General features: G+C 40.3%; 2 protein-coding genes across 5 annotated transcripts; one reads left to right on the forward strand and one right to left on the reverse strand.

Moving 5' to 3' along the window:
• The first annotated feature begins 1092 nt into the window (after positions 1–1092).
• Positions 1093–21984, forward strand: tctn1 (tectonic family member 1). The gene is made up of 14 exons (XM_035161888.2): positions 1093–1367; positions 1635–1752; positions 2445–2578; positions 2707–2843; positions 2930–3032; positions 5419–5531; positions 5903–5923; positions 10278–10412; positions 10895–11020; positions 13239–13327; positions 13462–13599; positions 13684–13834; positions 21440–21571; positions 21670–21984. The coding sequence occupies exons 1-14, from the start codon at positions 1106–1108 to the stop codon at positions 21814–21816; spliced, it is 1806 nt and encodes a 601-aa protein (XP_035017779.1). The 5' UTR covers positions 1093–1105; the 3' UTR covers positions 21817–21984.
• hvcn1 (hydrogen voltage-gated channel 1) lies at positions 21884–27783 on the reverse strand. 4 transcript variants are annotated; one of them, XM_035161890.2, is made up of 7 exons: positions 27434–27783; positions 26341–26378; positions 26021–26240; positions 24886–24987; positions 24567–24798; positions 22783–22895; positions 21884–22475 (listed from the first exon to the last, which is right to left on the reverse strand). In XM_035161890.2, exons 3-7 carry the CDS (start codon positions 26189–26191, stop codon positions 22419–22421), a joined length of 675 nt encoding a protein of 224 aa, XP_035017781.2. In that variant the 5' UTR covers positions 26192–26240; positions 26341–26378; positions 27434–27783; the 3' UTR covers positions 21884–22418. The 4 variants fall into 4 exon arrangements, with proteins under 4 accessions (XP_035017781.2, XP_035017782.2, XP_035017780.2 ...); XM_035161891.2 differs by lacking the exon at positions 27434–27783 and adding an exon at positions 27151–27410; XM_035161889.2 differs by lacking the exon at positions 26341–26378 and having other exon boundaries at positions 27434–27781.

Raw genomic sequence — 27783 nt, forward strand, 5'->3', positions numbered from 1 at the left:
GAGTTGTTGCAGAGGTTGTGTTAATTTGTATTAGATTTTTGTGTGGAATTCTCCCTCTGTATAACCTGTACATTATGTTAGAGTTGACGTTCCGTATTCAATTAAAAATAACAAATAGATTATTCCTTCATATAACTGACTTTTTTTATTGGGGTTACAGTTATGGTAGAATTAACAATTAAATGGTATGATATAACTTCATTCAAGCTTTTGCAGGAAACTATGAAAGGTCTTCACAACTGCCCCAAATAATCCCTTAATGGAAAATATGATGTTTGTGCTCCAGGGTTGGGGAATTTTACAACACTATAATAAATTCATGCTAATGATGGTGAAGATAAGTTGTGAATTTGTGACTTACTGCAAGAATTGTAAAGATTTAGATGAGAGCATTTTGTGTTTAGGTGCTGTCCTGTTCCTGCCATTGGGATACGATCTGCCTTGAGACAGTCTCCATTATCAAGAGGATAACAATCCTGACATGACCTATACTGACCCAGACTTGTTTTCTTTGTTTTGGTGTGGCTGTCTTAATGAGAGATGTCACAAGAATCTTCTTTGTCGAAAGTTCTGTTTTATAATAAACTCACATATTCAAGTTAGAACAACTGGGGCTTTTTAGTATGACCTGTGTATTCACCACTGTGAATGTCACCGAGAGGATCAACCATTCTCATCAAACAACTTAGAAACTTTCTCTTTTAAAAAAATCTAGGTAATTACTAATTTCAACACGTTTGATAATTAATAAATATAAATATTTATCAAGAAAACAAATCCCTTGTTCCTCAAAATGTCTTTGACTATATATAACTATAATAATACAAATAATAATAATACAAATAATAATAATAATACTATTCTACATCATGTTGAGATACCAAGTGTCATGTTTAAATACTTTTGAAATACTGCGTCAGCATTTAGAAAAATAATATTTGACTTGCAGGATTTTAATTTTAACCACAGAGTATCCGTAGGTTTGACCCGTAGCGTTTGACTGGTGGGTGTGTTCTGTTGGCGGTCGGCAGGTGGCGGTAAAGTTTCATGAAATGCAGAAAGCAAATAAAACCAGAAGAAGTACCATAGCAACGGTTAAACAAAGATGGCGGCCTCCAGCGCTGAGCTGTTGTCGTGTATCTTCTGTTTATCTCTCTTGGCCAATGTTGTGACTCCAGACGAAAATGTAACGAGCCACGATTTCAATGCGACTGCGTCTGATGAATTTACTGTCACACCTAACGTCACAGACAGTTACACAACAACCTCGGAGGCCACAGAACCGACACCGAGCTACACCGTTCAGCCCACCGCAGCCGCCCAGCCCCTGCCCGTGTCCGGCCGCCTGCTCCTCCCGGCTACTGACGGTAATCTGTGCTCACAGCTCACTGATACACATACTGTCTCTTCTTATCACTACTGCAGGTAGCGATGTCACTTGGGTGCACTTTCTGTGCTACACAGCTCTTGTGCATGTAAGAGTTTCTTTGTTAATAACTCATATAAACATTAACAATCTCAGCTACAACCATCTGCACTTCATGTTGGTTTATTCAGAGCTCACTGACCCTGATCAGATTAAGTTTCTCAGCAAGATGACGACACTTTATTATCCGTGGTTTGTTGTGTGTCAGTTGACAGGTTGTGTCCCTGTGATGAGCACAGAGGTGCGTGTGACATCAACTGCTGCTGTGACACAGAGTGCGATGAGGAGCTGCCTCTGTTCACCGGCTGCTCAGTGTCCACCGTCAGGCAAGTGTGTCAATGCAACAACACAATCTGTGATATCTACCAATCCGCTGCTCTCATTATAACAGAAATTCTCTTGTTGAGGGTTAAGGGCAGATGATGTCACACCTTGTTAAAGCCCTATGAGACAAATTGTGATTTGTGAATATGGGCTATACAAATAAAATTTGATTGATTGATTGATTTTTAGTTCACCACTTCCATTCCACAGTTTTTCAAGTGTAGTGACGTTACTGTTACTGAAAACTCCCGTCAGACGTTTCATTGAAACGATGACCAGATTGACAAGGGGTTAGCTCTTCAAATACATTTGATGTGGCACTTCCCTGCAGGAAGTGTTTACGCAGTGGTATCTTACCGGCAATTAGAAGCAAAATATGACTGGATGTAATAAGTGTATGAAAGCATTACTGATACAGAGGAGAAAGCTAGAGCAGCAGAGTACTGGGTAAGACACAACTTGTTTTACTGATGAGGTTAGTGTGGAACATTTTATAATTTCAAATTAAGGTCTGGTTTCCTGTGCGGTGTTGCAGTTGAGTAACTTAAAGGCCACTATTTTAAGGTAATACTCACGTTAAATTACATGCTTATTTGTAGATGGATTTTTCATGTGATGTATACGTATGAATATGACTCTTAATGTTTTTTCCAGGTTTACTCATGAAATGTTTTGTTTGTCATTTTGATTGCAGTGGCACCAAGCAGCTTTGCAGCTGTGATGTAGCGTCGTACTCTCTGAGGAGCACCATAGACGGCTACTCAGAGCTTCAGCCATCCGTCAGGAAGGAGACAAATTATGACATTTTTTGCATTCGGTCACAAAATCGTAAGTTATTAAAATTATTTCCTGTTTTTTAGAATATGCAGAATATTATTGCATATATGTATATATATATTATTGTATTTTGATACCAGTTTCTCCATTTTCAAGTCCTTCTGTATTATTCTCTGTAGGTATTGATGGATGGTCTCATCCCTCACCTTCTCTTCCAACCGACAGTAACTTTGATTCGCTGTTTAAACAATTTACCAGCTTCCTTTTCGGCTTGGAGGAAAACACTGCAGAGCTCCAGGCCCCATCTGGATACCAGGTACATCTCTTCTGATGTAGTCACTGCTGCTCCTTTTCTTCATTAACATACCTAACATCAGATTGTGATGTTCTCTTTGTTTTCAGTATGGGGATGTGATGGTGACGGCAGGGGAAGATGGAGGCAGAGGGATGTTCTGGTTGCCAGCTCCTGGTGTCACTGCTGATTGTGTGGACACAAGTCCTGCAGGTAGCTTCTACTCACCTATGTGACACTGTCACCTCAGCTGAACTGTGGCCACTGTGGTGTCTCTCTCCTCTCTCTTCTCTCCCCTCTTTTCCACCAATCTCTCCTCTCCTCCCCATTTTTCTCTGCTCACCCCAACCGGTCGAGGCACATGGCCACCCACATTGAGTCTGGTTCTGCTAGAGGCGACAGTGGCTCAGGGTAGAGTGGGTTGTCGAATAACCAGAGGGTCGGTAGTTCAATCTCAGTCTTCATGTATCCTTGGGCATTGAATTGAGGCCCAAATTGCTCCTGATGGCTCTGCTGGCAGTGTGTGTGATGTGCGACAGAGAAAGTGCTCTACATAGATGCACTGTATGAAGTGTGTGTGTGTGTGAGTAGCAAAACTTTAATGTAAAGCACTTGGAGTGGTCAGCTAGACTAGAAGGCAGACCAGACCATTACAGACCTATTACCTGTCAGCGTCATTGTGTTTGTTGTTTAAAGCTAATCAGTACAAGGAACTCCTGATGTAACAATCACTGGATCCCCCATCAAACAGTCAGCTGTTTTCAGTGTGTTGGAACAGTAATTTATGGTCACCTTAACCTCACAGAGAATGCTGACCGAAAACCTCTGAGGGATTCTGCATCCTCCCATTTTGTATTATTTTTTTGTATTTATTTGCTGAGACTGTGTTTCTGCTATTTGTTGTCATCACTGTGCTGTATTTCTTTTTCTTTTTAGCATTTTTGTGGTAATGCTACACAGTTTTCTAAAATGTTAGCAATTAACTTTCTTATCTAACCAAAGGGTTTTTTAAAGCTCCACTAAATCAGCCCCACCCATCTGAACACATTCCACCACCAAAATAGCTGCAAAGCAGCAATAACTCATGATGTGGAGAATTGGTTTTATTGAATTAGTGGAATAAGTTTTGCATTGAAAACATCAGTGTAGCTTAGAAGCTTGTCCTCCCTGCTGATAAATACACAACATTTCTCAACCTCCAACAGTGTCATTAGAAGTTCTAACAACACAAGTCTGGTAAGAAATGTTCATTTTATTTCTAATAGGACCAAGCCGAAGTTACTCATGGACAATTTGTGGGAGTGTTGTCATAATTCACACAGCCCACAACAAACAAATTGCAACACAAATAAAAGTGAAACACAATTTCATGGATGATAAGTTTGAATGACACCCTGTAGCACCTGAGCCACTCAGCAGATATATACAGCACAGTGGTGTAGTGATGTTTCCTCTGAAACATGAGCATAAAATAAACAAATATATTGTTTAAAACTGCATTAAATAAGCATCTCTCAAATCCACCTCTTGCTATGTCGGGTTATTGTTTGTTAAAGGAATTAAACTTGTAGTCCTACTGTATGCTAGTTTCTTATTTCCAACATGCTCAAGAGAGTTTATTAATGAAGTATTTAAAGGGGACATAGCATGCAAATTCCACTTTGTTAGTGCTTCTACACGTTAATGTGGGTATCTGGCATGTCTACCAACCCAAAAACTCTGGGAAAAAAACACTTGCGCGTTTTGTTATAGTTCCTCTAAGTCAGAAACGTCATGCTTGAGCGACTCGATTGCGCTTCCTGGGTTTTGTGTCGTAACAAGGCACTGGAAGTCTCCCTACATGGTCTTGGCCCACACCCCACCCCACCTCGCCAGCAGTGTGGAAGACTTCCGCAGTGTTCAGCTCTACTGTAACACTGGCACAAACAGAGCCCCCCCACTCGTTACGCCGGGTTTACACCGGACGCGGAAGCGCCGCTGCGAGGCAGCGCAGCGCCGTTCTCAAGCGCGCAGCCGCCTGGCTGTTCACACGGGACGAGCATTTCTCCGCTGGTCAGCCCCATAGACTGTATATATAAGGTCAGCCCGCGATTCTGCTTTCTCCGCTTGTTGTTGTACCTGTTGAATGTCGGGTTCGGGGTAAATGATGGTCTTCATAGCCCCCCCTCTCTTTCTCTCTCTGTCTGTCTGCTTGTGTGCTTGTAGTGGATGGGCAGAGGGGACATTTAATTATCTGATTGGGAAAATTAAAACTCCAGGACAACAGAAGGAATACAAAGTATGGGATGCATATTTGATAATTTATATCATATTAAATATGGAATTTATATCGTTTAAAATCATGGGGGGAGAGGGGGGAGGGGGGAGCTGGCTCATTAGCATTTAAAGGAACAGGCACTCAAAACAGGTCACTCTGTGGAGGGCTGTTTTATACAGGGTAAAAAGGGTGCTGTTTTAAATGATCCTTGTGGTATTTTGACCAAAGTATGTTACAGACATTTCATTAAGACCCCAAGGAACCATATCAACTTGTGGTAAAATGGGCATGCTATGTCCCCTTTAAAAAATTTGCTTTCATTTTGAACCTTTGTCACGACAGCCTTCTTAAAAGATGACAGCAGAGGGTGTTCCCGGCGTGTAAACCTGGATCAGGACTGCAGCTCTCTGCCAGCCCTCAATATGGACACCTACACTGACATCCAGCTCTTAACTGTGAGTCTCACTCTTACTCTTACTGCTCTACCTGCTTGTTCCTGAAAGAAAGTCCACTCTCAAACAACACTCTTACTCTCACATAATATTTGAGTGATGCTGAACGTACTTCAGGACTTTTGCTGTGATTAAGGGGGCACTCCACCAAACTTTCAATACATACAATAGTTCCTTAACTTTTTGGAAGTGCAATGCATAATGACCGACACGGGATGTGTTTTGGGTGGACATTTAATTCCCTCCTTTTTGAAAAAATAAAGTAACGTGAATGTCTGTAAAATAAATTAAACAAGATTAACAATCAATTGTCTTGCTCACTGCACAAAAAAGTTATTTTAAAGATGTTAAAATATTTTTTTCCTACTCTACAGGGGACGAATAACGATGCAGCAGTAAGTATTCAAATTCTTTTATTTGTTTAACCAACAGAAACAAGAATTGATAATGATTCTGAAATCCTGGCTCTAGCTGCTTAAAGCAAATGAACCCAAATCAATAAATTGGAGTTAGTAAATCACATTTTTCTTCACATAATCTACCGACCCATGTCCCAGTTTACAGTTTTCATCACATTTTATTAGTATTTAGTTATTTAGTTAGTTTGTATTTTGTTAGAAAAAAACAATGTAGACAATATAAACAAAATCAACAGTGCATGTATTGAGTAGTGACTGAACACACTCAGTCACTATGAAAGAACAATATCTGTGTGAGTGTGTGTGTGTGTGTGTGTGTATGTGTGTGTGTGTGTGTGTGTGTGTATGTGTTTGTGTGTGTGTGTGTGTTGTTATATTCCTTCTTTTTCGTCCTTTTCACTTTTACTGAATCTAAGCTGTCGTGAAGTATTTTTTCTTTCTGCGAGATCTTAAATCATCCAGGCTTTTACCTGACATTTATTGTGTAAAGTTCAAGTCCAAGTTAACTTTTATTGTCATTCATCCTCATACAAAGTTTACAACTCAGAGAAATGTCTTGCCTCATGGACCAAAGTGCAAAAATGCATAGAACATAACAAGAGAACAAGACTAGGAAAGTGAGTGTTTTGCTGGTGATAAGGCTTTTTACATACGAATGTAAACAGTGAAAAGTTGCCTTGATTGACATAACAAATAATACTCAACACATTATAAACAGCAGAGAAAATAAAGCAGTGTGCTGTAGTAATTGTCATATTGTGAATGTGAATAATTATAGAATATAAGTTAATGAATATAAAAACTATATAGAGTATATTAATAAAAGTAATAGTACACATTGTTTGTATAAGAGAGAGAGAGAGAGAGAGAGAGAGACTAAAGGAGGTAAAAAACACAAAGTTAGTGACATGTAGTAAAATAAATGAATGTGGGGGCAGAGAGACAGAGAAAATGGCAGAAGTGCTCATTGCATGATGGGAGTTCCCCCAGCAGTCTTTACCTATAGCAGCATAACTAAGGGATGGTTAAGGACTCACTTGATCCAGAACTAACTATAGGCTTTATCAAAGACACACATGTTAAGTTTAACCTTAAATGTAGAGATGGTGCCTTCCTCCCGAACCCAGAGTGGGAGCTGGTTCCACAGGAGAGGAGCCTGGTAGCTGAAGGCTCTGCCTCCCATTCTACTCTTACAGATTCTTGTAACCACAAGGGAGCCTGAGTTTTTGGAGCGAAGTGATCTATTTGGACAATATGGTGTTATGAGCTCTTTGAAATATGAAGGGGCTTGATTGTTAAGGCCTTTGTATGTGAGGAGCAGGATCTAGAATTCTATTCAGAATTGTACAAGGAACCAATGCAAAGAAGCTAAAACAGGAGTAATATGATCTCTCCTTCTAGTTCCTGTCAGCACTCGTGCTGCAGCATTTTGGACCAACTGGAGGCTTTTCACAGACTTACTGGGACATCCTGATAATAAAGAATTACAGTAATCCAGTCTGTTTCTGTGCTGTGATGGATTCTGAATCCTGACTGAAAGTCTTACAACAAACCATTACTATCTAAGTAATCACATAGCTGGTTAGCGACAGCTTTTTCAAGGATTTTTGAAATGAAGGGCAGGTTTAATATGTGTCTATAATTAGCTAAAACCTCTGGATCAAGAGTGGGCTTTTTAAGCAGAGGTTTAATTATCGCTACCTTAAAAGCCTATGGTACGTAGCCGCAAAGACATATTAATCTGATTTACTATGGAACTGTCCATTAGGAGGAAAACTTCCTTAAAAGGTCTAGTTGGGACAGAGTCTAATAGACAGGTTAATGGTTTAGATGATGAAAGTAGTGAAGTCAGTTCAGAAAGCTCTATTGAACAAAAGTGGTCCAAATCTAAATCTGGTGCTACAGGTGGTTCTATGGTTTCTGTACTAGACAATGTATCTGTTCTATTCATGGGGAGGAGGTGGTGGATTTTTTTCCCTAATCTTATCATAGTAATAGTATAATAGTATGAGTGATGATGATATTTGTTTATATGGTCTATTGTGGTTTACAGATAATAAAAAAAAATAGAAGCCAAAGAATGAATGAATAATAATAAATATGTGGTCAACGTCTAAATATAATATATAAGTGACAGTGCAAGCTTGTCCACTTGTCCATTTAAAGAATATGGGGGTTTTATGTTATGGATGTTAACATGGTGTTAAGAGTCTAACAACTTGGACGGAGAAGCTGCTCCAGTACCTCATACTGCTGGTATTGATGCTGTGAAACCTGATGGCACAGGCACAGTCTTTGGGAGGGGTTGTTAGTGGTGGAAGAGGAAGAGAGAGACCTCTCTAATCCCCTCAGCTGTCATCACTATGCGTTGCTGGGTCTTGAGTTGTGATGCTTTGTAATTCCTGAATCACGAGATGCAGCTGACAATGTCACTCTCTACACTACCTCTACACAAAGGAGAGAGGATGGGCCATGGGAGACTCGCTCTCTTCAGCCTCCACAGAAAATGGAGATGTCTTTTTTCCTTACTGCAGAGTTAGTGTTGAGGCAGCAGGTGAGGACATCATTGAGGTGCACACCAAAAAACTTGCTGCGACAGCAACTGAGGAGCAGTGGAGTGTGCTCAGCTGACATCTTCCTGATTTTCTACATTAAGAGTAAGGTTGTTTTTGCAACATCTCACCAGTTGCTCCACTTCCTCACTTCCTGATGAGGCCCATTATTGGTACATCATCAGCCAACTTGATGATGGGGTTGGATTCAGACTTGGCTGATCAGTCATGGCTTTGCAGCAACGGGGCTGAGCACACAGCCTTAGGGGGCTGGTGCATGTGCTCAGCATGATGGTGTCTGATGTTCTGCTACTGGTTTGCACTGTCTTTAGTCTCTCTGTCAGAAAGTCTGGAGTCAAGCTACAGAGGGAAGTATCAAAGCCCAGTAGTGATGGTTTCCTCACCAGTTGCTGGGGGATGATTGTGTAGAATCCTGAACTGAGGACAACAAACAGCCTTACACAGCAAGTGTCCTCAGTGTCAAGGTGTGATAGGGCTGAGTGCCGAGTGTACGGAAATACATTGCCAGTGGAGCAGCTGGGGTGGTATGCAAACTGATTGTGAGGTGGGGAGGGCAGATTGAATGTGTCTCATGTAGTCGCAAAAAGCATAATGGGTCAGTGCTATTATGAGTGGTAATCATGAAGATCATAAAGTCACAGTCTACTTCTTTGGCACTGTAGTTATGTGATGTTCCATTTGAACACATTTATACTTAAGTTATTTCCTATCACAAACTTTACCAACAATATCATCTATGCTAATTGATTGTTCATTGCAAACTCTCCATGATACCATCCATTGTATTGTCAGTTATCCTACATTGAAAATATTTCAGAATATACCATCACAGCATCTGCCTAACCAGCAAATTTAGCAAGACACAGACCTTTGTTTTGCACAGCTTGCCACATATTTGCGTAAGCACAGGCGGAACTTTGAGGTTTACTGCTGCAATGCAAGGACAGGAACAATGACACTTTTCTCAACTCTCCACTCTGCTCCAAAGAAGGAGGAAGTTATCAGTTATTTTCACATTGGCAATGACAACACACTTTGTTAACCTTACTGTTTTCTGAGTAGTTTTTCCTGAATTATTTTCTCTATGATACAGAATAGTATGAAACTGAACATACCACGACTTCTTTGAGATATGTACTAAGTACAATATATGAACAATGAACATCATATGTGTTTTTAGTCAAATAACCCATTGTTTCTAAAAACGAGCACTATTAGCTGGGCTCATAGCAGCGAAAAAATTGTTAGAAGCTTAATCCCTCTCTTTTTGTGCTTGGGTTCTGTCGTAGTTGCACATTGTAAACTTACAGTTGTTGACTGTCCAAGTTAACGGAGCAAAGGAATCAGTTACAGAGGCTTACTCCCTCACAATGAACCTCAAGAACTTTGTTTTGTGAAGTTCTGAAGGAATTGGAGGCCTGAATCCGGGAGATGGGATGGTTGGGGTCTCCTTTCTTCCTTAGCAATTTCTTTTCTTATTATTTGAGCTTTTAGTTTTTTATGTATTTGCGTGTATTTTTGTAAATTTTTTAATAAAACTGAAAAAATAAGATTTAAACGTTGACAATATTTAAAACACCTAATATCTAGTCTTATTATTAATATCTATGATATAATACAGGTCCCTTAAAAACCTAAAGATCATTTGTGATACATGGACCGAAACAGTGGTATCAGCTTTTAAAGTAGAAAATGAGTTGGATAGTGTGAACTCAGGCTATAAATGAACTGAAGTGTGTGTTCTTGGTGTCCCCCAGGTTGTTCCTGTGGAGGTCGCTTCAGTCATCCAGCAGTCTGTAGAGGGGACTCAGACTAAGTGGAACGTGAGTGGAGGAGAAAACCTCAGTCCTGTTCTCCTGAACCCAGAACTCTGTGCTAATGTAGTGCTGAAGGTGAGTCCACCACTTGACAGTTTGTGGGGCAGTACACATATTTATGGATACAAAATATTTTTGATACATTTCTACCAAAACATTACAAATATTCAGGGTTAATTCTTCAGCACTTTGATCTTGTCAGAGTGGAAAAACTACATCATAAGACACATACATACATGCAGTTTATCAGGCACACTAGTACAACCAAATGCAGTCCAGTACAACAGCCTCACCTTAAGAGCTATCTTTACAAATTCATTAATGTTAATCGTTGTTGACTGTGTCAGAAATTAGTAAATAAGGTAAGAAGCTCATAGTTAAAGGATTTGTACTGTGTCATACTAAATGGTGTTTTTGTCCTTTTATTGGATTGTTGACAGTACATGGGTACATAATTAAGTGGAGAAAACACTACACCCGGAACTAAATTCATCCACAGAAAATAATTTCACCACAAATAAAAAGTTTGATTGTCTGCTGGCATTTTGTTTCCTCAGGTTGTATACGTCATGAAGTACAACCCAGCCGGTGAGATAGTGTATGTGAGCGTATCTCTGGTACTTGGATTTGTTCGTGAAACAGCACTGCCCCTGAAACAGGAGTTTCAAATCACCTTTGTCCAGGTACTGTCACTCAACCACATATTTTTGCTGTATCACAGGTTGTTATGCAAATTTTTTTGTTGTTTTTGCAATCAGAATCTGCAATTTGAACAAGGTACTGTATTTAGCTGTACTTACTAAGTAGGTTTCCCTTTTAATATTCTATGATTTGAAGAATATAACCTATTGGTTGCTCACTGTTTTTCTTTTTTGCAATGACTGCAGTTAAAGAGCGATTTGAATGTTTTTTTTTAATCTCAGTTTTGCTAAAAGTGAAGCATTGTCAATTTCTATGTAAAGAAATGTAGGTACAGTTCTCAGAAAATGGGAAAAAAATTCAATTTAATTTGAAAAGTTCTGAGACAGGCTGCAGCTGGTTGTTCAGTCCTGTGGTGTGGCATGTCATTGAGCTCAATCAGACCAGCATACATTGTCACCTCTCCTACTACAGTCACTAGGGAGATCATCACCTGACAATAAGCCAGTAAAGATTTTAGCAAGAACTTAAATACCTTAATTATTTTTAATTCATCAATCCAGCCATAATTTTTCTGCCACTTTCTGTCACCTAAGGCCATGAATGAATTATATCACTATAGGAATCATTGCTCCATACAGCTGGACGTACTAAAAAATGGATTATGACTCGCAATAAATGCATGTATTAAATAAGTAATTGTGGGCCCACTGCTTTCCTATCATTCCTAAATATGTATGTGCTACTAAGGATCATTTGATGTAGAAACCCTGTATGTGAATCAACCAATCAACCAATCAATCTAATTTTATTTGTGTAGCCCATATTCACAATCACAATTTGCCTCATAGGGCTGAACAAGATGCAAAATCGTCTACCCTTAACCCTCCGCAAGAGGAAGAACTACCAAAAATCATTTTAACAGGGGTGGGGGAAAACAAATTGAAACCTAAGAGGGAGTCGAGAGTGAGGGATCTCTCAGGATGGACAGAAGTCAATAGATGTCACGTGTAACAGAGCACAACAAAATACCACTAGTTACAACATTCATGAGTAAAGACAGCATCTAACATAAATGGAGATGTGTATTTATGTTTAAGTCTTTATATAAAAGAGAAATGACAATTGTAATGATAGCGGTATTGCAAATTGTGGTATCATGTGAGTAAGCATATTGTTTATTTAAGCAATCTAGTTGTAATCATAATCCACGATCAGTTGCCACCACGATCCACGATGTGGCTGTAGCTGTGATCTTTATCTGCAATGATAAAACAGGACTCCACAGAAAAAGTCAAGTCAGTAACATTTATTAATAAGACATTAATGTGATGAAGTGGGTGAGGAGAAAAGAGAAGCTCTATATGCCATAGCACCATAGCTAAGAGCTGGTCCATGTAGAAAGTCACATATTACTAATAAATGAGCATCAAAGATTTTCACCAAGTGTGATGGGAATATTACTGGGGAGGGTGTCTCCAGATTAATCACTTACGGAGCTGATTTATTAAAAGTCAAGGTCAACAAGAATGTAGTCCAAAAAGCACGTTCTCAAAGACTTCTCCATAAACAAGAGAGACAATCTAAAACTTGATCAGAAAAGTATTCTCCATCATATGATGTCATAAGATAAGTGACCTATTAAGAAGTCAAAGGAAAATAGCGTCATACATAGTTAAAAATTACTTTTAAGGTATCCCTATTCTATAGGGCTCTAGATGCAACCTAAAGTTTATATAGATCAGAAATTAATGTCTGGTCATGTGGGAGGTAGGATGTCATCATGACATCACTTTTGAGTCAGCAAATGACATCATATAGTGTACTATTGCATTATGTTTTGCAACCAATCTACAACTTATTTATATTAACAAACATTCATCATTATATGGTTTAAATTATTTCATGATGACATCATTATGAAATGGCAATATTACAATAAACAGACAATAGCATTGTCTGATTGGGGTATAGTCGGCGGTGCAGGATATGCATTGCACCTCTGATGTTTTGATTGTTCATTTATCTCATCATCATTATCAAAAAACTAAATCAGAGTATTTTTACATCTAAATCTCAGTCTTTTCTCTGCCTGTAAACAATTGACTCATCTTGCACTCAGGGGTATTTACTCATTTTGTGTACACCAGCGGATGTTAGGGACACATCTTCAGTTGTGTACCTTATTGTCATCAGGTGTTTCGGTCTTTAACATGTTATTCTTGACAATAAATATAAATGTGTCTTTTGTCTGTTATACAGCAGGATGTGGAGGAGGTGGCTGTGGACTATAGTGGAAATCCAGGTTATGTGGTTGGACTGCCTCTTGTGTCTGGAACAAGAACACATGAATATCCTTTATCTGAATCATTGACAGTGTCCTTTGACAGCAGTAGTAGGTGGTGCAGTGGTGGCTGAGAAGGGTATGAAAGGATATTATGATGTGCTACAAGGCTCAGGATTTGTCCTTAGCAGTCATCTTCACTGGGATTGTCAGAAGCATAGACTCTAGAGAAACACTGTCTCTTCTGGATGCAGCTGAGGATCAAGACTGTCTGCGTGGTCTACATCAGCGCTCCCCTGTCCTTTTTGGTCTGGATTCTGTGTCTGGCTGCACATTAAGGCAAGGCACACTGACCAAATCCTATTCTTGTGTATAGCTACACTGTCTTTTTTAGAATTGGGATGATTTGTCTTGTTCCTGCAGACTGGAGGATACTGCCAACTGCTCCCTGGTCTCCCAAGTGCTCCTGGATGTTCTGAGAGGACCAAACTATCCCCAGTATGTGGCTTCTTTTGGAAACTCCCCATTAAACAATCCACTGGACTGGGTGCAAATCAGCAGCTTCCGTCCTGGGGTAAGCACAGTTTTGAAAACAGAAAATAGTAAAATCCTGAGTCTGAGATATATGAACTCAGTCCCTCCCATTCCTGTGAACGCAATATCTCAAGAATGCCTTGAGGAAATTTCTTCAACTTTGGTACAAATATGCCCTTGGACAAGGAATAACTGATAAGACTTTGGTGGTCAAAGGTCAAGGTCACTGTGACCTCACAAAGCACCTTTTTGGCCTTGTGAAGGTGATACCTCTCAAACACAGTGAAGGAATTATTTCACATTTGGCACAAATATGCACTTGGACCCAAGGATTAACTGGTAAATGGTTTTGTATTTATATAGCTAGTCTTGATGTCTTGATGACCACTCAAAGCTCTTTACAGTACAGTTTTACATTCACCCATTCACACACACATTCATACAGTGCATCTATTAGCAGCACTTTGTTGTTCTATGAGGGGCAATTCGGGCATTCAGCATCTTGCCCAAGGACACTTCGGCATGCAGATGGGGAAGACTGGGGATCGAACTGCCGACCTTCAGGTTGGAGGACGACCGCTCTTCCCCTCAGCCACAGCCGCCCATATGATTAGACTTTGGTGTTTTTTTGCCTTGTGAATGCAATATCTCCCGAACACCTTGAGGGATTGTCTTCACATTTGGCACAAACATTCACTTGTACTTGGACATCTCGGTGGCTTTAACAAAGTATGTTGATGTTTTTCTTGAAAATTATATCTTAAAATCAGCTCAAGGGAATTTTTTCAAATTTGGTACAAATGTTCACTTGTACTCACTGATTACATTTTGGAAGCCAAAGGTCACAGTCACCTCACGTTCCTGGGAATGTGATATAGTAGGACTGCCCGTAGTAAATTTTATTACATCTGGTACAATTCACTTTGACTCTCTGATTTACTGATTATTTTTGGTGGTCGACGGTCAAGGTCATGGTGCCCTTATATAAATCTGGGAAAATAAGTATGTAGAAATATGTACACTTTTTTTTTTTTGCAAGATGCACTTGATTGAACCCGCATATAGCAGAGATGTTATTGAACTTAACTGCTCCTCTAATAACAAAGCATCCTGGCAGGGTTGTCTACAGACCCCTGCTAGCAGCCGGAAGCTGAGTGATTTTGATTTACACATTAAATAGTGCAGAGCATCCAAGCTTTTCAATTTACATTGGATGAATGGCAAATGTCATTGATTCACCTGCATTAGCACATAGATGCTATGAGGATATTAAAGGTTTGTCACTTTAGTAACTGCAAGCAGTAGCATTGGTTTATTTAAGATCTCAACAATGTTATTACAATGACATCCCCACAAAACTTTTTGTCACGTATGTTTACATCGACGACTAGCGATGACGTGACAGGTTTTCTGAGGACTAATGACGATATATCGGCTTCTTGAAGCGCTGTCCCAATTCGTAGGGGATGATTTCAACCACTAACCCTTGTAACTCTGTGTAAAAGGGTCAAGATAACCCTCGAAAACAAGGAGAAGGGGTAGGGAATAGGGAGAAGGGGTGAAATCAGATATTTTGAGAGTTTAATCCCTCCTAGCTGTGGCACAGGGTAAGGTGCACCTGTTTGATTTGATTTTCCCTGAGATGTGTCTACAACATGACTGAGTCCACCGGTGGCAAGTCAAATTGATTGGACACTCTCTGTAGACCTTTGTCCTAAAATGGTAGAGTCTTAGATCTGGACAAAGCTTATCCATTTTGTATGTATGCCACTTCTCCAGCAAACATGCAGATGTGAGGAGGTAAATTGAAGCCAGATTATTGATCCCCTCCATCATTAACATTAAAACCAACAGCGTTACTTGTGTTTGCGCAACATAATTGTTCCATAAGAACATAACACTGCGCCTGTATCATCAAGTACCACTTGAGTTTTCAAATAATGTGTCCGCACCCACGTGTTTAAAATCACTGCAATGAACGTGTCTTTGCTGTCAACTGCATAGAGTGCACAGAGCGCACTAGAGACCACTTCCAAAAAAAATAAATTTGTGTTCGCCTTTAAACTTTAATTCCAAATGATGTCCCAGAGTGGAGGTTAGGCTCCCACTTACGTACGTGTGATGTAATAGGTCCGATTGCTGTAACCATAAATACTGCGATGACACTTGTGCGTAATGCTGCGTGAAGGGTGCACTGGCACTGATAGAGGAGTGTGTGGATAGAAGGATGAGTGTGTAGAAATGAAGATTTCCTGGCCCATGATTATGACTGACTCAGCTGATATACAATGCCTATAAAAAGTATTCACCCCCCTTGGATGTTTCACCCTTTTGTTGCTTTTATACATGAAATCATGGTCAATATAATTTGGCTTTTTTGACAAGAATTTGCCAAAAAAACCTCTTTAATATCAAAGTGAAAACAGATTTTTACAAAATAATATCAATTAATTAAAACTATATAAGGTAAAGTAAATGATTGCATAAATATTCACCCCCTTCAGGTCAGTATTTGGTAGATGCACCTTTGGCTGCAATCACAGCACTGAGTCTGTGTGGATATGTCTCAATCAGGCTGGCACATCTGGACACTGCAATTTGTCTCCATTCTTCCTTGCAAAACAGCTCAAGCTCTGTCAGGTTGCTCGGGGATCGGGCGTGAACAGCTCTTTTCAAGTCCAGCCACAAATTCTCGATTGGATTGAGATCTGGGCTTTGACTTGGCCACTCCAGAACATTCACCTTGTTGTCTTTGAACCATTTCTGTGTACCTTTTGCTGTATGCTTGGGGTCGTTGTCTTGCTGGAAAATAAATCTTCTCCCACGCCCTAGTTCTCTTGCAGACTGAGTCAGATTATCCTCCAGGATTTGGCAATATTTTTCTGCATTCATGTTCCCCTCTACCTTTACAAGCCTTCCAGGGCCTGCTGCTGAGAAGCATCCCCAGAGCATGATGCTGCCACCACCATGCTTCACGGTGGAGATGGTGTGTTTGTGGTGATGTGCAGTGATTGGTGTTCGCCAAACATAGAGTCTAGTCTGATGGCCAACAAGCTCAATTTTTGTCTCATCAGACCAAAGAACCTTCTTCCAATTGACCTTGAGTCTCCCACATGCCTTTGGGCGAATTCCAGGCGAGATTTCATATGAGCTTTTTCAACAGTGGCTTTTCTTTGCCACTCTCCCACTCTCCCATACAGCTTCGACTGGTGAAGAACCCGGGCAACAGTTGTTGTATGTACAGTCTCTCCCATCTGAGCCACTGAAGCTTTTAACTCCTTCAGAGTGGTCGTAGGTGTCTTGGTGGCCTCCCTCACCAGTCTTCTTCTTGCCCGGTCACTCAGTTTGTGAGGACGGCCAGCTCTAGGCAGATTTAAACAAGTGCCATACTCCTTCCATTTCTTAATGATGGATTTAACTGAACTCTGTGGGACGTCCAGTGAGTTGGAAATCTTTTTGTAGCCATCTCCTGACTTTTCAATGATCTTTTCTCTGAGTTGCTTGGAGTGTTCTTTTGTCTTCATGTTGCAATTGTAGCAGGAATCCTGATGAACCAGAGACTGGACCTCCCAGACACAGGTGTTCTTATACTCCAGTCACTTGACACACATCCACTGCACTCAGGTGATCTCCCTTTCACTAATTGTGACACTGCTGGCATCAACTAGCTGGACCTCTGTTGAATTAGGTCAGTCACTTTAAAGGGGGGTGAATATTTATGCGAACACTTATTTTACACTATATATTTTTAATTAATTGACATTAGTTTGTAAAATTTTTCACATTGACATGAAAGAAGCTTTTTTTGCAAATTCTTGTCAAAAAAGCCAAATTATATTGACCATGATTTCATGTATAAAAGCAACAAAAGGGTGAAACATCCAAGGGGGGTGAATACTTTTTATAGGCATTGTAGATTCCATTGAGCTGTGATCTTAAATCTTTGTGCTGAACTGAGTCCAGTATTACACAGAAGGCTCCAAAGGAAATGAACCATCCCAGCACAAACACAAGTTCTCACTCCTCTGGGTTCATTAGCCGTCAGGTCTGTGTGTGATATGATTAACACTGTATACTTTTCACCGTTCTCCTCAAAGCCCCTTTATAGATTGGGGTTATCACATTTGTCTCTGAATTAAATAATGCCTGCCAGCCCACCCACTGAGGCTCTCCAGAGGTCGAGCAGGTGGTCCCCTCACCTCCACAGTGCGCATGTACTTTTTGTATGAATCCAACGCAATGTTTTATAGACGAGGCCCCTGGTCTCCACTTAGAGTCAGCCGTCTGAACAAACTGAACCCAACAGTGAGTCTGACAGAACAGTCAGGAGCCATGAGAATGACCATTGCAGCAGTCAATCAGGCATTAGAGTGGTAGAGTGGCTAGATGGAAGCTATTGAGTAAAAAGCAAATGGTCTGCTGAATCTCTGGTCTGATGGGACAAAGACGTATCTCTTTTAGAGTCTCATTCAGTGTGCGAATAACCCTGTGGCAATCGGGGGTCCCCCTACCTAGTGCTCCAGTGTTATGCTGAAGTACCCTCTGATCGAAATCTGACCCCCCCCAATAAATACATAAAATAATAACATCAATAGTCATGATTATGTTTTGATTATTTTGATGTTCTCCAAATGAATCCACTAAGGCTTGTGTGGTGAAAAAACTCTATAGCTAACTAAAGCCTTTACAGTGTAAAGTCTTGTCTCGTGTTGTGTGGTATTTGAACTGTGCTGTGCTTTGAAAAAGTGTTGGACTTTTTTTCAATGTGTTTAAATACATGTCTCATAAACTCGAGAGCAAATCAACCAACCAACCAACACAAAGTAAACTTCAAGTCCTGTACGTGTCCTAATAAATTCTGATTAGTGATGGTGGTAATTTTGAACATGTAGAGTGAGCTTAGGTCAGTGGGGAAGTGAGAAGGGGGGACATGTGGTAGGGTAATACAGCATGGTACAGGGATACCGACGCGTGTCTGCCCCAATCCTAAAGGAGCTACAGGCCGCCTCTGCAAAATACATGTACCTACCTAATACTGGACATGGTACGCTTTTAAAAGACATTTTAAGGATATTATAAGTGATAAATAAGTTTTAGCATGTTTTTTCCAGCTACCCCCAATAAGTTTGTTGTTGAGGCTTTCAGGGGGTCTCAAGTGTCAATCAAGGGTTCTCCGACCCCCGAGCCCCCCCGTATTTCGCACCACAGGTCTCATTGCTTATCATCTGGCTAATACCAACCATGGTGAAGCTGGTGGGGCGCCATCATGCATAGGCATGCTATATGATGCTTGACAGAGGGAATCTTGTCAGAAGTGAGGGAAGGATGAATGCATCTGAATACAATGAGGAAGAAAATCTCCTGCAGAATAAACACAACCAGAGACTGGAGCGATTGTTCAGCTTTTAACACAACAATGAACCCAAAGCCAACAAGCAAGACAACACTAGAGCGGCTTCAGGATAAGTCTATGGCTGTCCCTGAGTGGACAAGCCAAAGGTCAGACATAACCCTGGAAATGTAACAGACACTTCTCATCTATAATCTGTCGATTACAAAAATGCTCCTACAAAGTGCTGAATCAGATCTACAATATAATGAAGTTTAATGACTGGAGAGTTGTGAAGCTGAGATTGTGATTATTTAAGATATTTGAACCTTTGATTGTCTGAGGTGGTTTGCATAACTGTATGCCAGTGCTTATCACAGTTGTTAATTGAACTTGACGTTTTCATAACACAATCACTTGTTGTTAGTTTATTACAACTGTGACCTTAAGGTAAGACTAATATCAACTCTGAATTCAAATTCAAATTCAGGTTAGGATGCTGGTATGACGTGCTGATTGGATGACAGCATATAAGGACCAAAATAAATTGCGGACTTGGGGGAGGAGGGGAATTATTTTACGAGAAAGACATTTTAAATGTATGAAAAAAAACAATTAAACAAGAAAAAAAAACTCTTACATTGATGTAAAAATGTATTAAGTATTTTGCATCAAGAATAACAGTGCAAAAAACAGATAAAAGGATGTTGTGATATCTACAGGCAATTCAAATGAGATTTGAAGCTCATGGAAAAAAAGATTTCTCCGAAAATTACAATGGCGTCGCCATCTTCAGCCCATCAGTCTGCCCCCTATATTCTTCTGCCTGCTGGCCAGTCATACAGCCCCAGCTCAGCCTTCTTTGGCTCAGTCCTACAAACCACCATTCTCTGTTTGCCTCATCTCCCCAATACATTTCCACTTCTTCTATCATCTGCGGGCTGCCTTTGTTCTGCACTTGAAATTCACCCCAAATAAAACAGAATCTGGGATAAAATCCCAATTAATTCCAAAGGGTGTTAGTATGTTCTTGTAAATGTAGGACTTTTTTCTCACACATTTGTATCTGTACAAACTCAGATATTGTAATGGAAATTGACTTAATAACTTCTTAGTTTATGTTTACAGCAGACCTTTCAATCTAGGGTCCAGCTCAACATAAACTTTATGGTGCACCCACTGTCTAGCATGTGTGCCCATTGTCTATTCATGTCTTGTAGAAGTTGATCCTGAGATCACCTGAATTCTATAGTGACCTTTTGCTCTACTCTGGTTTAACTGTGTTTGTCCTTTGTTCCAAGAACTCAGCTGACTGACACAACACCCTCACCATACATGATACTATTTCCTCTCCAACACATTTAGGATGCAGCCTATATGTTCCAGACACAGAACAATAGATTCACACACCCCCCTCTGCGTGTTTTGGGGTCAGGAGCTAACCCACACAGAGAGACACTTAAATATGAGCACAGACACTTCACATTTCATCACACTTGCAACATCCACCTCGCCTATGTAATCCTTTCTGCAGAAAGTTTTTACAAATAAATTTCCAAAGACAACTTGTCTCATAACCTCGTTTGTTGACCAAATTTCCACCAAAATATTCTCTAAAAGAAACCTCCCTTCCCCCTAGTTCTGGTAAAATAGTTTTTTTAATAGGTCAGAGATGCTGCATGTTGATAGAAAATGATCAAATTTGTTTTCCTAACAATATTTATCAACCTTTAAAAATGATTTTGTCACAAAATAGTGTAATGAGACTGATATTAGCTTTCTGAAGCTATTTAGTGGTAGATTACAACAAGACTGCTTGATATACAATATTTCTACTCAGATACTCGACCATTACTGACAATAATCCATCAATTCATTGACCTTCAGTTATGCTACAAAGTGTTTATTCTAATCAATGCTGCAAATACCCTTATCTTTCTGATGTTCTCCTTTACACTTGACATCTATTGCACTTCTGTCCGTCCTGGGAGAGGGATCCCTCACATGTGGCTCTCTCTGAGGTTTCTACCTTCTTTTTACCCTGTTAAAAGGGTTTTTAGTAGTTTTTCCTTACTCTTGTTGAGGGTTAAGGGCAGAGGATGTCACACCTTGTTAAAGCCCTATGAGACAAATTGTGATTTGTGAATATGGGCTATACAAATAAAATTTGATTGATTGATAGTTGAACTCAACAGGCTAATTAATCAATTACACAATCTTTCTATTGCCATTAAACCATACTGTATGTTTTCATATTTATGGGGCATGAAGCAGAAAATTGTTTACATTTACATCCAGCTTGTTTGTTGTTTGCAGGAGGCCCAGAGTTGCAGCATCCCCTTGTCACTTCATTTAGAAGTTGAATGGACCAAATATGGATCCTTGGTGAACGCCCAGCCTCAGATTGTGAGCATCAAAGAAGTTGTCCAAACCAACACCACCAGCTTGGTATGAATCACTTTTTCAAAGACTGTCATGTTTTAACAGAGAAATGAACAAGGCAATGGAAAGTTGATCCTCTGTACAACTCCGTTTTTTTCCTACAGGCCCTGTTATCGGGCGGCAGCAGCATCCTGACAATCAGCATGTCAGTGGCCTTCATACCAGTGTCGGCTGCTGCTCTTCCTGGTTACAATGCTATGCCCACCATCGATGCCAAACTACCCTATGACTTCTTCTCCCCTTTTGTCTGATCCAAGAGTTATCAGTTAACAGTTCATACAGGTTCCACATACACTGGTACAGGACATTTTTGAAAAGTTCTGTTTGTACAATCAATTTAATACTGTTAATAATGTACATATAATCTTTGTAAGATTATTTAACATTGTTGAATAAATGAAATCCTTTTTTTTACAAAACATACAGTTCTTCTCAATGTCACTCAGTAGATGTAAATTTTGTTTTATGTGCAAGTTATCAGTATAAAGAAAGTTACAATTATTTACAGGCAAGTTAAGGCTGTGGCCTCATAGCTTTATAGTCATATCCAGTAGCATCAGAATATTTGGCATTCATTAGATAAATGCAGTACTTTCACTGGTTTCCATCACTCCAGGTTTCCATGGACACACTTCGACTGATATTCAAAATGAGAAGATTACACTAAATGTCTACAACCAACTGTACAGTTGATAGTAAAGATTCTGTGAACAGGTAATAGGAATACTGAAATAAGGTCTACAATAAAAGTTTATGAAGGAGTATATAGTTTGAAAATTAAAAACAATGGTGCAGAAAGGAACATAATATAAATGACATTGAACAGTAGGTCCACTGAAGTTACTTTGATGAGTTAGAAGTCTATGCTGTTCTTCTTCAGGAGGTCTTCAAGTTTCTGTTTATCTTGTTCCTATGCCAAAGAGACAGAGGCAGCAGACAGAGAGAAGAGTCAGTCTGATGGTGAACCTCATTAAAGCTTTGACCAAATAATACATATGTTATTTATTATGTGGTCCTCCCACTGGAATTAGCTTGTACAATACCTGACATTTTTTTCAGGACCAAACCTTCACCCAACAAAAACATTTTTTTCTGCTGCCAGCCTCAGCAACATGCTTGCCCAAATATACCACAATAAATTCCATGTATGTGTATATGTATGTTAATGTAAAAAAGTGGCTCTGATGTTTGCATGTATGAAGCAGTTTAGGAATCACCAGTTTATCGGTGCGCTCCTGTAGCTCTGTGATTCTCTGAACGAGGTGGTCGTAGGTTTCCTTCAGCTTGTGGAGCCTCTGGTCTGCACGGGTCTTCACTGACAACAGGATTCCTGCAATACAATCAAATACAAAGGAAAATGTCCAGTATACCAATCTCAACAGTCAAACTGGACTGGGGAGGAGCTAGGCTGTTCGGTAGGCGACATTTGTAGTCTGTGTGCCTGCAGCCTATAGTCTTATTACTGTCTATAATCCTAATGTATCAATAACACTCACCATCATCTTTATTGGTAATTATTATTATATTTTTTCATCTTTGGATGTGAATCTATCAAAATAATGACACATTCTGTAAACTCAGCTGTAAATATTTCATCTATATTTATCCCCAAATCATTTCCTATGACAGTTTATGTTGCGGGTGGTAAAAAGCTATCAGACATGCCAGCTGCTCCCTAAAGCTGTACTTGGATGCAACAGCACTTTGAGCCTAATGCTAACATACTGATGTTTAGCAGGCCGTGTTTATCATCATTGGAACTTTACCTCAGTGATGCTCACATTTAGCTAATTAGCAGCAAAAGCACAAAGGACTCTTCTTAATGGTCTAAGGTTGTGGTGAAATGGAATTTAGTTAGTGTCCAAATCCACTTTTGTTAATTTAACAATGGAACTAAAAGGTCACTGTACCAGGTGTATGGTTCAAAGGGGATGTCCTCAGTCCCTTAATGTAACATGGGTGTGTTTCAATAAACCAATCAGAGTGCCATCTCCCATTCCCTTATGAAGAAAGGTGAGTTGTCACCTTGGTGGATTGATATGATAGTAAAGGTTTTTCCAGGTAGTGAGTAAAAAGCTTCTCTGCACAGACCACGGTGTCACTTTGAACACAAGCAGATCATCTGTGTGTTTCAAGCAGAGTATGTGCTCATTGTGTAGCTTTGTAGGTGCATGGCACTATGTTGATAATGAGTCTGAAAACAGTGAAATACCGCATCACTGATTAAGGACTAAATTTGGTTGCTCGGCCAATTTCCACCACCTCAAGGAAGCAATGTGCGAACACTGCACCTCAGTTAAAGACTTACAGAAGAAGAACTAGATTTAACCCTGTGGTGAACTAGATTCAATGTGAATGTACTACACTGTAAACCTGCTGTTAGTTTGTGTTTGCTCCCCTAAAGGCAGCAGTCGTGAAAACTACAGCAGGTCCACACAATCACAAAATCCTCACTTCACTTCACAGTGACTCAGGGCGGCTCATACAGCAGCTGTTGTCTACTGAACATTTATTTTTTATTTCAGTTTCAATCGGTTTCCACAAAGTAGATATTTTTAAAACTGCAGCTCAAATGGAACCACTTCTGGTTCTACTACTGCACACACACAACATCGCAGATGTGCAGACGTATGATCTGTGATTTTTTTATGCAGACCAAATACTACTTATTAATTTTTAGGTTTTTATGTTACATGGAAAAATACGTAAATTTGAAATGCACCCTGATCTGAGAATGCTGTCTCTAGAGCAACACGACTCACCTGGCTAACAGTTTAAATATGCTTTAGCTACAATGAACTTGATCATGATCATGAATTGAGAAATGGCCGAATTTTTTATTTGCTGTAAAATGTATTTAATATTCTCAAATACTTTACCTGCATATATAGTAATTCAGTTCCAGACTCCGACACTTACAATAGGGTGAGTGAGTGACTGAGTGAGTGAACAAACAGACACAAACAGACACAGACAGACACAGACAGACAGCGTTACTAACCATTGATAATTCTGGCCACCCTCCAGAGTCGCAGTAGGATGAGGAGACCCATCCCATCAAAGGCATCCTCGTGGAAAATGAAGACAATGTCCAACACGAAGGACACCACCACCACCAAACCATCAAATACTTCAAACTTGTGTTGGAGGAACTCCAGGCGGTAAGCAAAAATCTTACCAGCCAGCTCCACCATGAAGAATGTGAGTACAGCCAGACTCAGGTAGTGAAACACCTGCAGCAACAAAAACTTGCTGGTTACTTTTGGTTGTATTTGTAATTGTGGCTTTTCTGTGAGGAAGTGGTCAATTCAGTGTCATACCTCAGCAATGTGTTCATGTTTCAGGTTGATAACAGACAGATCTATAATCAACTCTGCCAGAACAAACATGACATCCAGGATGACCAAACACACCACCAACACCTGAAAGCAACATGAGATAGAGTCAGTAGAATGCATCTCACTCAGTTGTTGGCAGTTCGACTATGGTTTGATTTAAATAACTAAGGCCAGAAGATCCCATATTATATTATATTTTATAAAGTGTAACAATTGAAGTAAATTGTGTCGTCTTCTTCAGATGTAATAAAACAACAGAAAAAATGCCTCCATACTGCTCGTGTGGTGTCATCCAAGTGTCCGCAAGCCCGACATTCAAATTCAAAATTCAAGTTTTTAGCCTAAATGCCCTCTGATAGCCTCGGAGGAGGAGGTGCATTCACATATGGACGGGCACAGGGGAACACCACACACACTCTCGCCCAAAGGCACATGCTGGTGCACATTTATGTGGCTACGTATGCTAGCATTGTCACTTCAAGTAGACTTTTAGGCTAAAAACTTGTAAATGTAAACTTGTAAACAAAGTTTACCCCTGAGACTCCAGAAGTGTTTTGTGGACTCAAACACTTCACCCAACCCCCAATCGGCATAGTGGGGAGAAGAAAATTAGTGAATATTAATTTTTCGGTGAACTATCCCTTTAAATAGCTGCTCAATGTGGAACGAGTTTTGAGTATTTTTCTTTGGGTTTAAATACAATTTGATTGATTGATTGATTTTTTTTTTTTTTATATATATATCTATAAAATATATATATATTGTTTTATTTGGAGAGGACAGAGAGTAAGCTGTGAAGGGGGGCAGATAGAGAGTGGGGGAAGACATGTAGCACAGGGTTTGAATCGAACCCAGGCCTCTTCGGGTGAGGCCTCACCTCAATGGGCAGCAGCTTTACCAGGTGAGCTATATGCCGCCCAACAAAGTTTTTAAGATGTCAATGTGGACAATAATGATGGGCATTATTTCACTATTCAATAATAATAAAATCAAGTCAGCACCCACATCAGTGGATTCTAAGTGGAAAAACCACAAATCTGTCTTTCAAATGTGATGGCTCATTTCCACTGCTCTAACAACAGGTACATGAACAGATGAACAGACATGTATGACAGACCTGGAACCGGTCAGAGCTGTAGAGTCTCTTCAGTGAATCCCTGAAGGTCAGTGTTGTTGGGAACAGTCCTGTGGCCGGGCTCAGCTCCTCACTGACGTCATGCAGCTCTTCTTCCAACTGAGACGGCTGCTCATCACCAACAGTGGTGAAATGCCTCAGGTATTGAGCCATACCAGCAGGAACGTAGAGGACCGCGTCCCACCTCAGCTCACCTCACAGGCTGAATAAAACACAAGGGTGCTCAGTTCAAAGGGGTGTCAGAGGCTGTGCAGTTAGATCACACTCAGTTTATTTATACAGTTTCATTAACTGTAACTTACAAGATGTTGTTACTTCGTAGCTCCTCTGCCTGTGGCACCTGATAACAGCAAAAAGCTAAATATATGAAAGTTTGCCAACACTAACCCTAACCCTATCACTGACTTCTTCAAATTTGCTAAACATGTCAGCATCTGTGCAGATTTCTCCATAAGACAATCTGAGTTGACTTCTCCTTTTTAGGTTGTCGTCAAGTTGTTAATGAGAAAGAAAATCCTCTCAGGCAACGCTGAGAAGGAAGCTGCGTGTCTCTCTGCATGATTCATTACATTACATTACATTACATTACATTTCATTACATTACATTTAGCTGACGCTTTTATCCAAAGCGACTTACAATAAGTGCATTCAACCCTGAGGGTACAAACCCAGAACAACAAGAATCAAGAAAGTACAATTTCTTCAAAAAAGCAAAACTACAAAGTGCTATTTTGATTCACCCCCATAAGAAGTGCTTGTTGGGGGGGACAAGTCAGGAGAGTGTTTACAGTTGAAGACATCCACCAAACATCCTCATAGCCCCCAGCAGCAGCAGCAGCAGCCTGTCAGGTAGATCAGATCTCACTGTGACAGCCTCTCTCTCAGGACATGAGGATTATTGAAGCTTGCAGCTAGACTGAAAAGACTTGAGTCCAACTCACTCATACACATAAAATGAAACTTTCATTGGAGGTTTCAGCTGCAGGGACACAGGCTGAGCAGATCCACGCACTGCTGCATGGACACATGGAGGAAGAGTTTGAGTTTATAATATAAAGCTCCTTCAGCCGACGGGAACAGAGAAAGAAAGGTTCATGCTGCGCGACACTCACCAACAAGTAAACAACAGAGAGGTGCTGGGAGCTGGGGCGCAGATTTAACCAGGCTTTAACCAGGACAATGGTCCGAACTGGTTTTAATGGTGAGCTGAGTTTAGCAGTTAGCCTGAGCTCAGAGCGGCAGCTGCTGGACAGGAGGCTACAACTCGTGATGAAAACATCCGTCCGGACTCCTTTCTGCCCACCCAGCTTTCTGCCTCGCAGTAACGTCACTAGCGGGGTTAGCTCGGCAGACTGTGGCCGTGCAGCCGTGATACCAGATGGGAAAGTGTCTTACCTTAGTCCTCTGAGCTGTGTACGGCTCCTGTCCCTGAAGACTGGGGGTAAGTGGAGTGGAAGCAGAAACACTCCGCCTCTCTCTCCGGTTGTGTCCTCACACCGCTTCAGTCTCTCAGGTCCATGTTGTCTCGCTCAGCTGGACACAGGGACAACCCACACGTCTAAGAAGCGTCACATATATAAACTTAAGATACACATTTTCACACACTAATTCCCCAAAAGACGCCTTGTACAGCGGGAAACGTTTCCATAATAAGCCTTTAATTACAATACTATATTTGCTCTTAGAATCGAGCCGAATAAAACTGTTTCCGACGAGGTCTTGGATAAGAAGCTGCTCATGGATGA

This window comes from Hippoglossus stenolepis, chromosome 7 (genome assembly GCF_022539355.2).
Source record: "Hippoglossus stenolepis isolate QCI-W04-F060 chromosome 7, HSTE1.2, whole genome shotgun sequence".
NCBI lineage: Eukaryota > Metazoa > Chordata > Actinopteri > Pleuronectiformes > Pleuronectidae > Hippoglossus > Hippoglossus stenolepis.

What these genes read in the sequence shown, in the direction of transcription:
- tctn1 (XM_035161888.2), top strand. Translation starts at nt 1,106, where the DNA reads ATGGCGGCCTCCAGCGCTGAGCTGTTGTCGTGTATCTTCTGTTTATCT. An exon ending in TGCTCAGTGTCCACCGTCAG is followed by an intron (nt 1,753 to 2,444) that starts GCAAGTGTGTCA and finishes TTTTGATTGCAG; the next exon opens with TGGCACCAAGCAGCTTTGCA. An exon ending in TTCAAATCACCTTTGTCCAG is followed by an intron (nt 11,021 to 13,238) that starts GTACTGTCACTC and finishes TCTGTTATACAG; the next exon opens with CAGGATGTGGAGGAGGTGGC.
- hvcn1 (XM_035161890.2), bottom strand. Translation starts at nt 26,191, where the DNA reads ATGGCTCAATACCTGAGGCATTTCACCACTGTTGGTGATGAGCAGCCG. An exon ending in GGTGGCCAGAATTATCAATG is followed by an intron (nt 22,896 to 24,566) that starts GTTAGTAACGCT and finishes ATTGTATTGCAG; the next exon opens with GAATCCTGTTGTCAGTGAAG. An exon ending in AGGAGCGCACCGATAAACTG is followed by an intron (nt 22,476 to 22,782) that starts GTGATTCCTAAA and finishes TCTTTGGCATAG; the next exon opens with GAACAAGATAAACAGAAACT.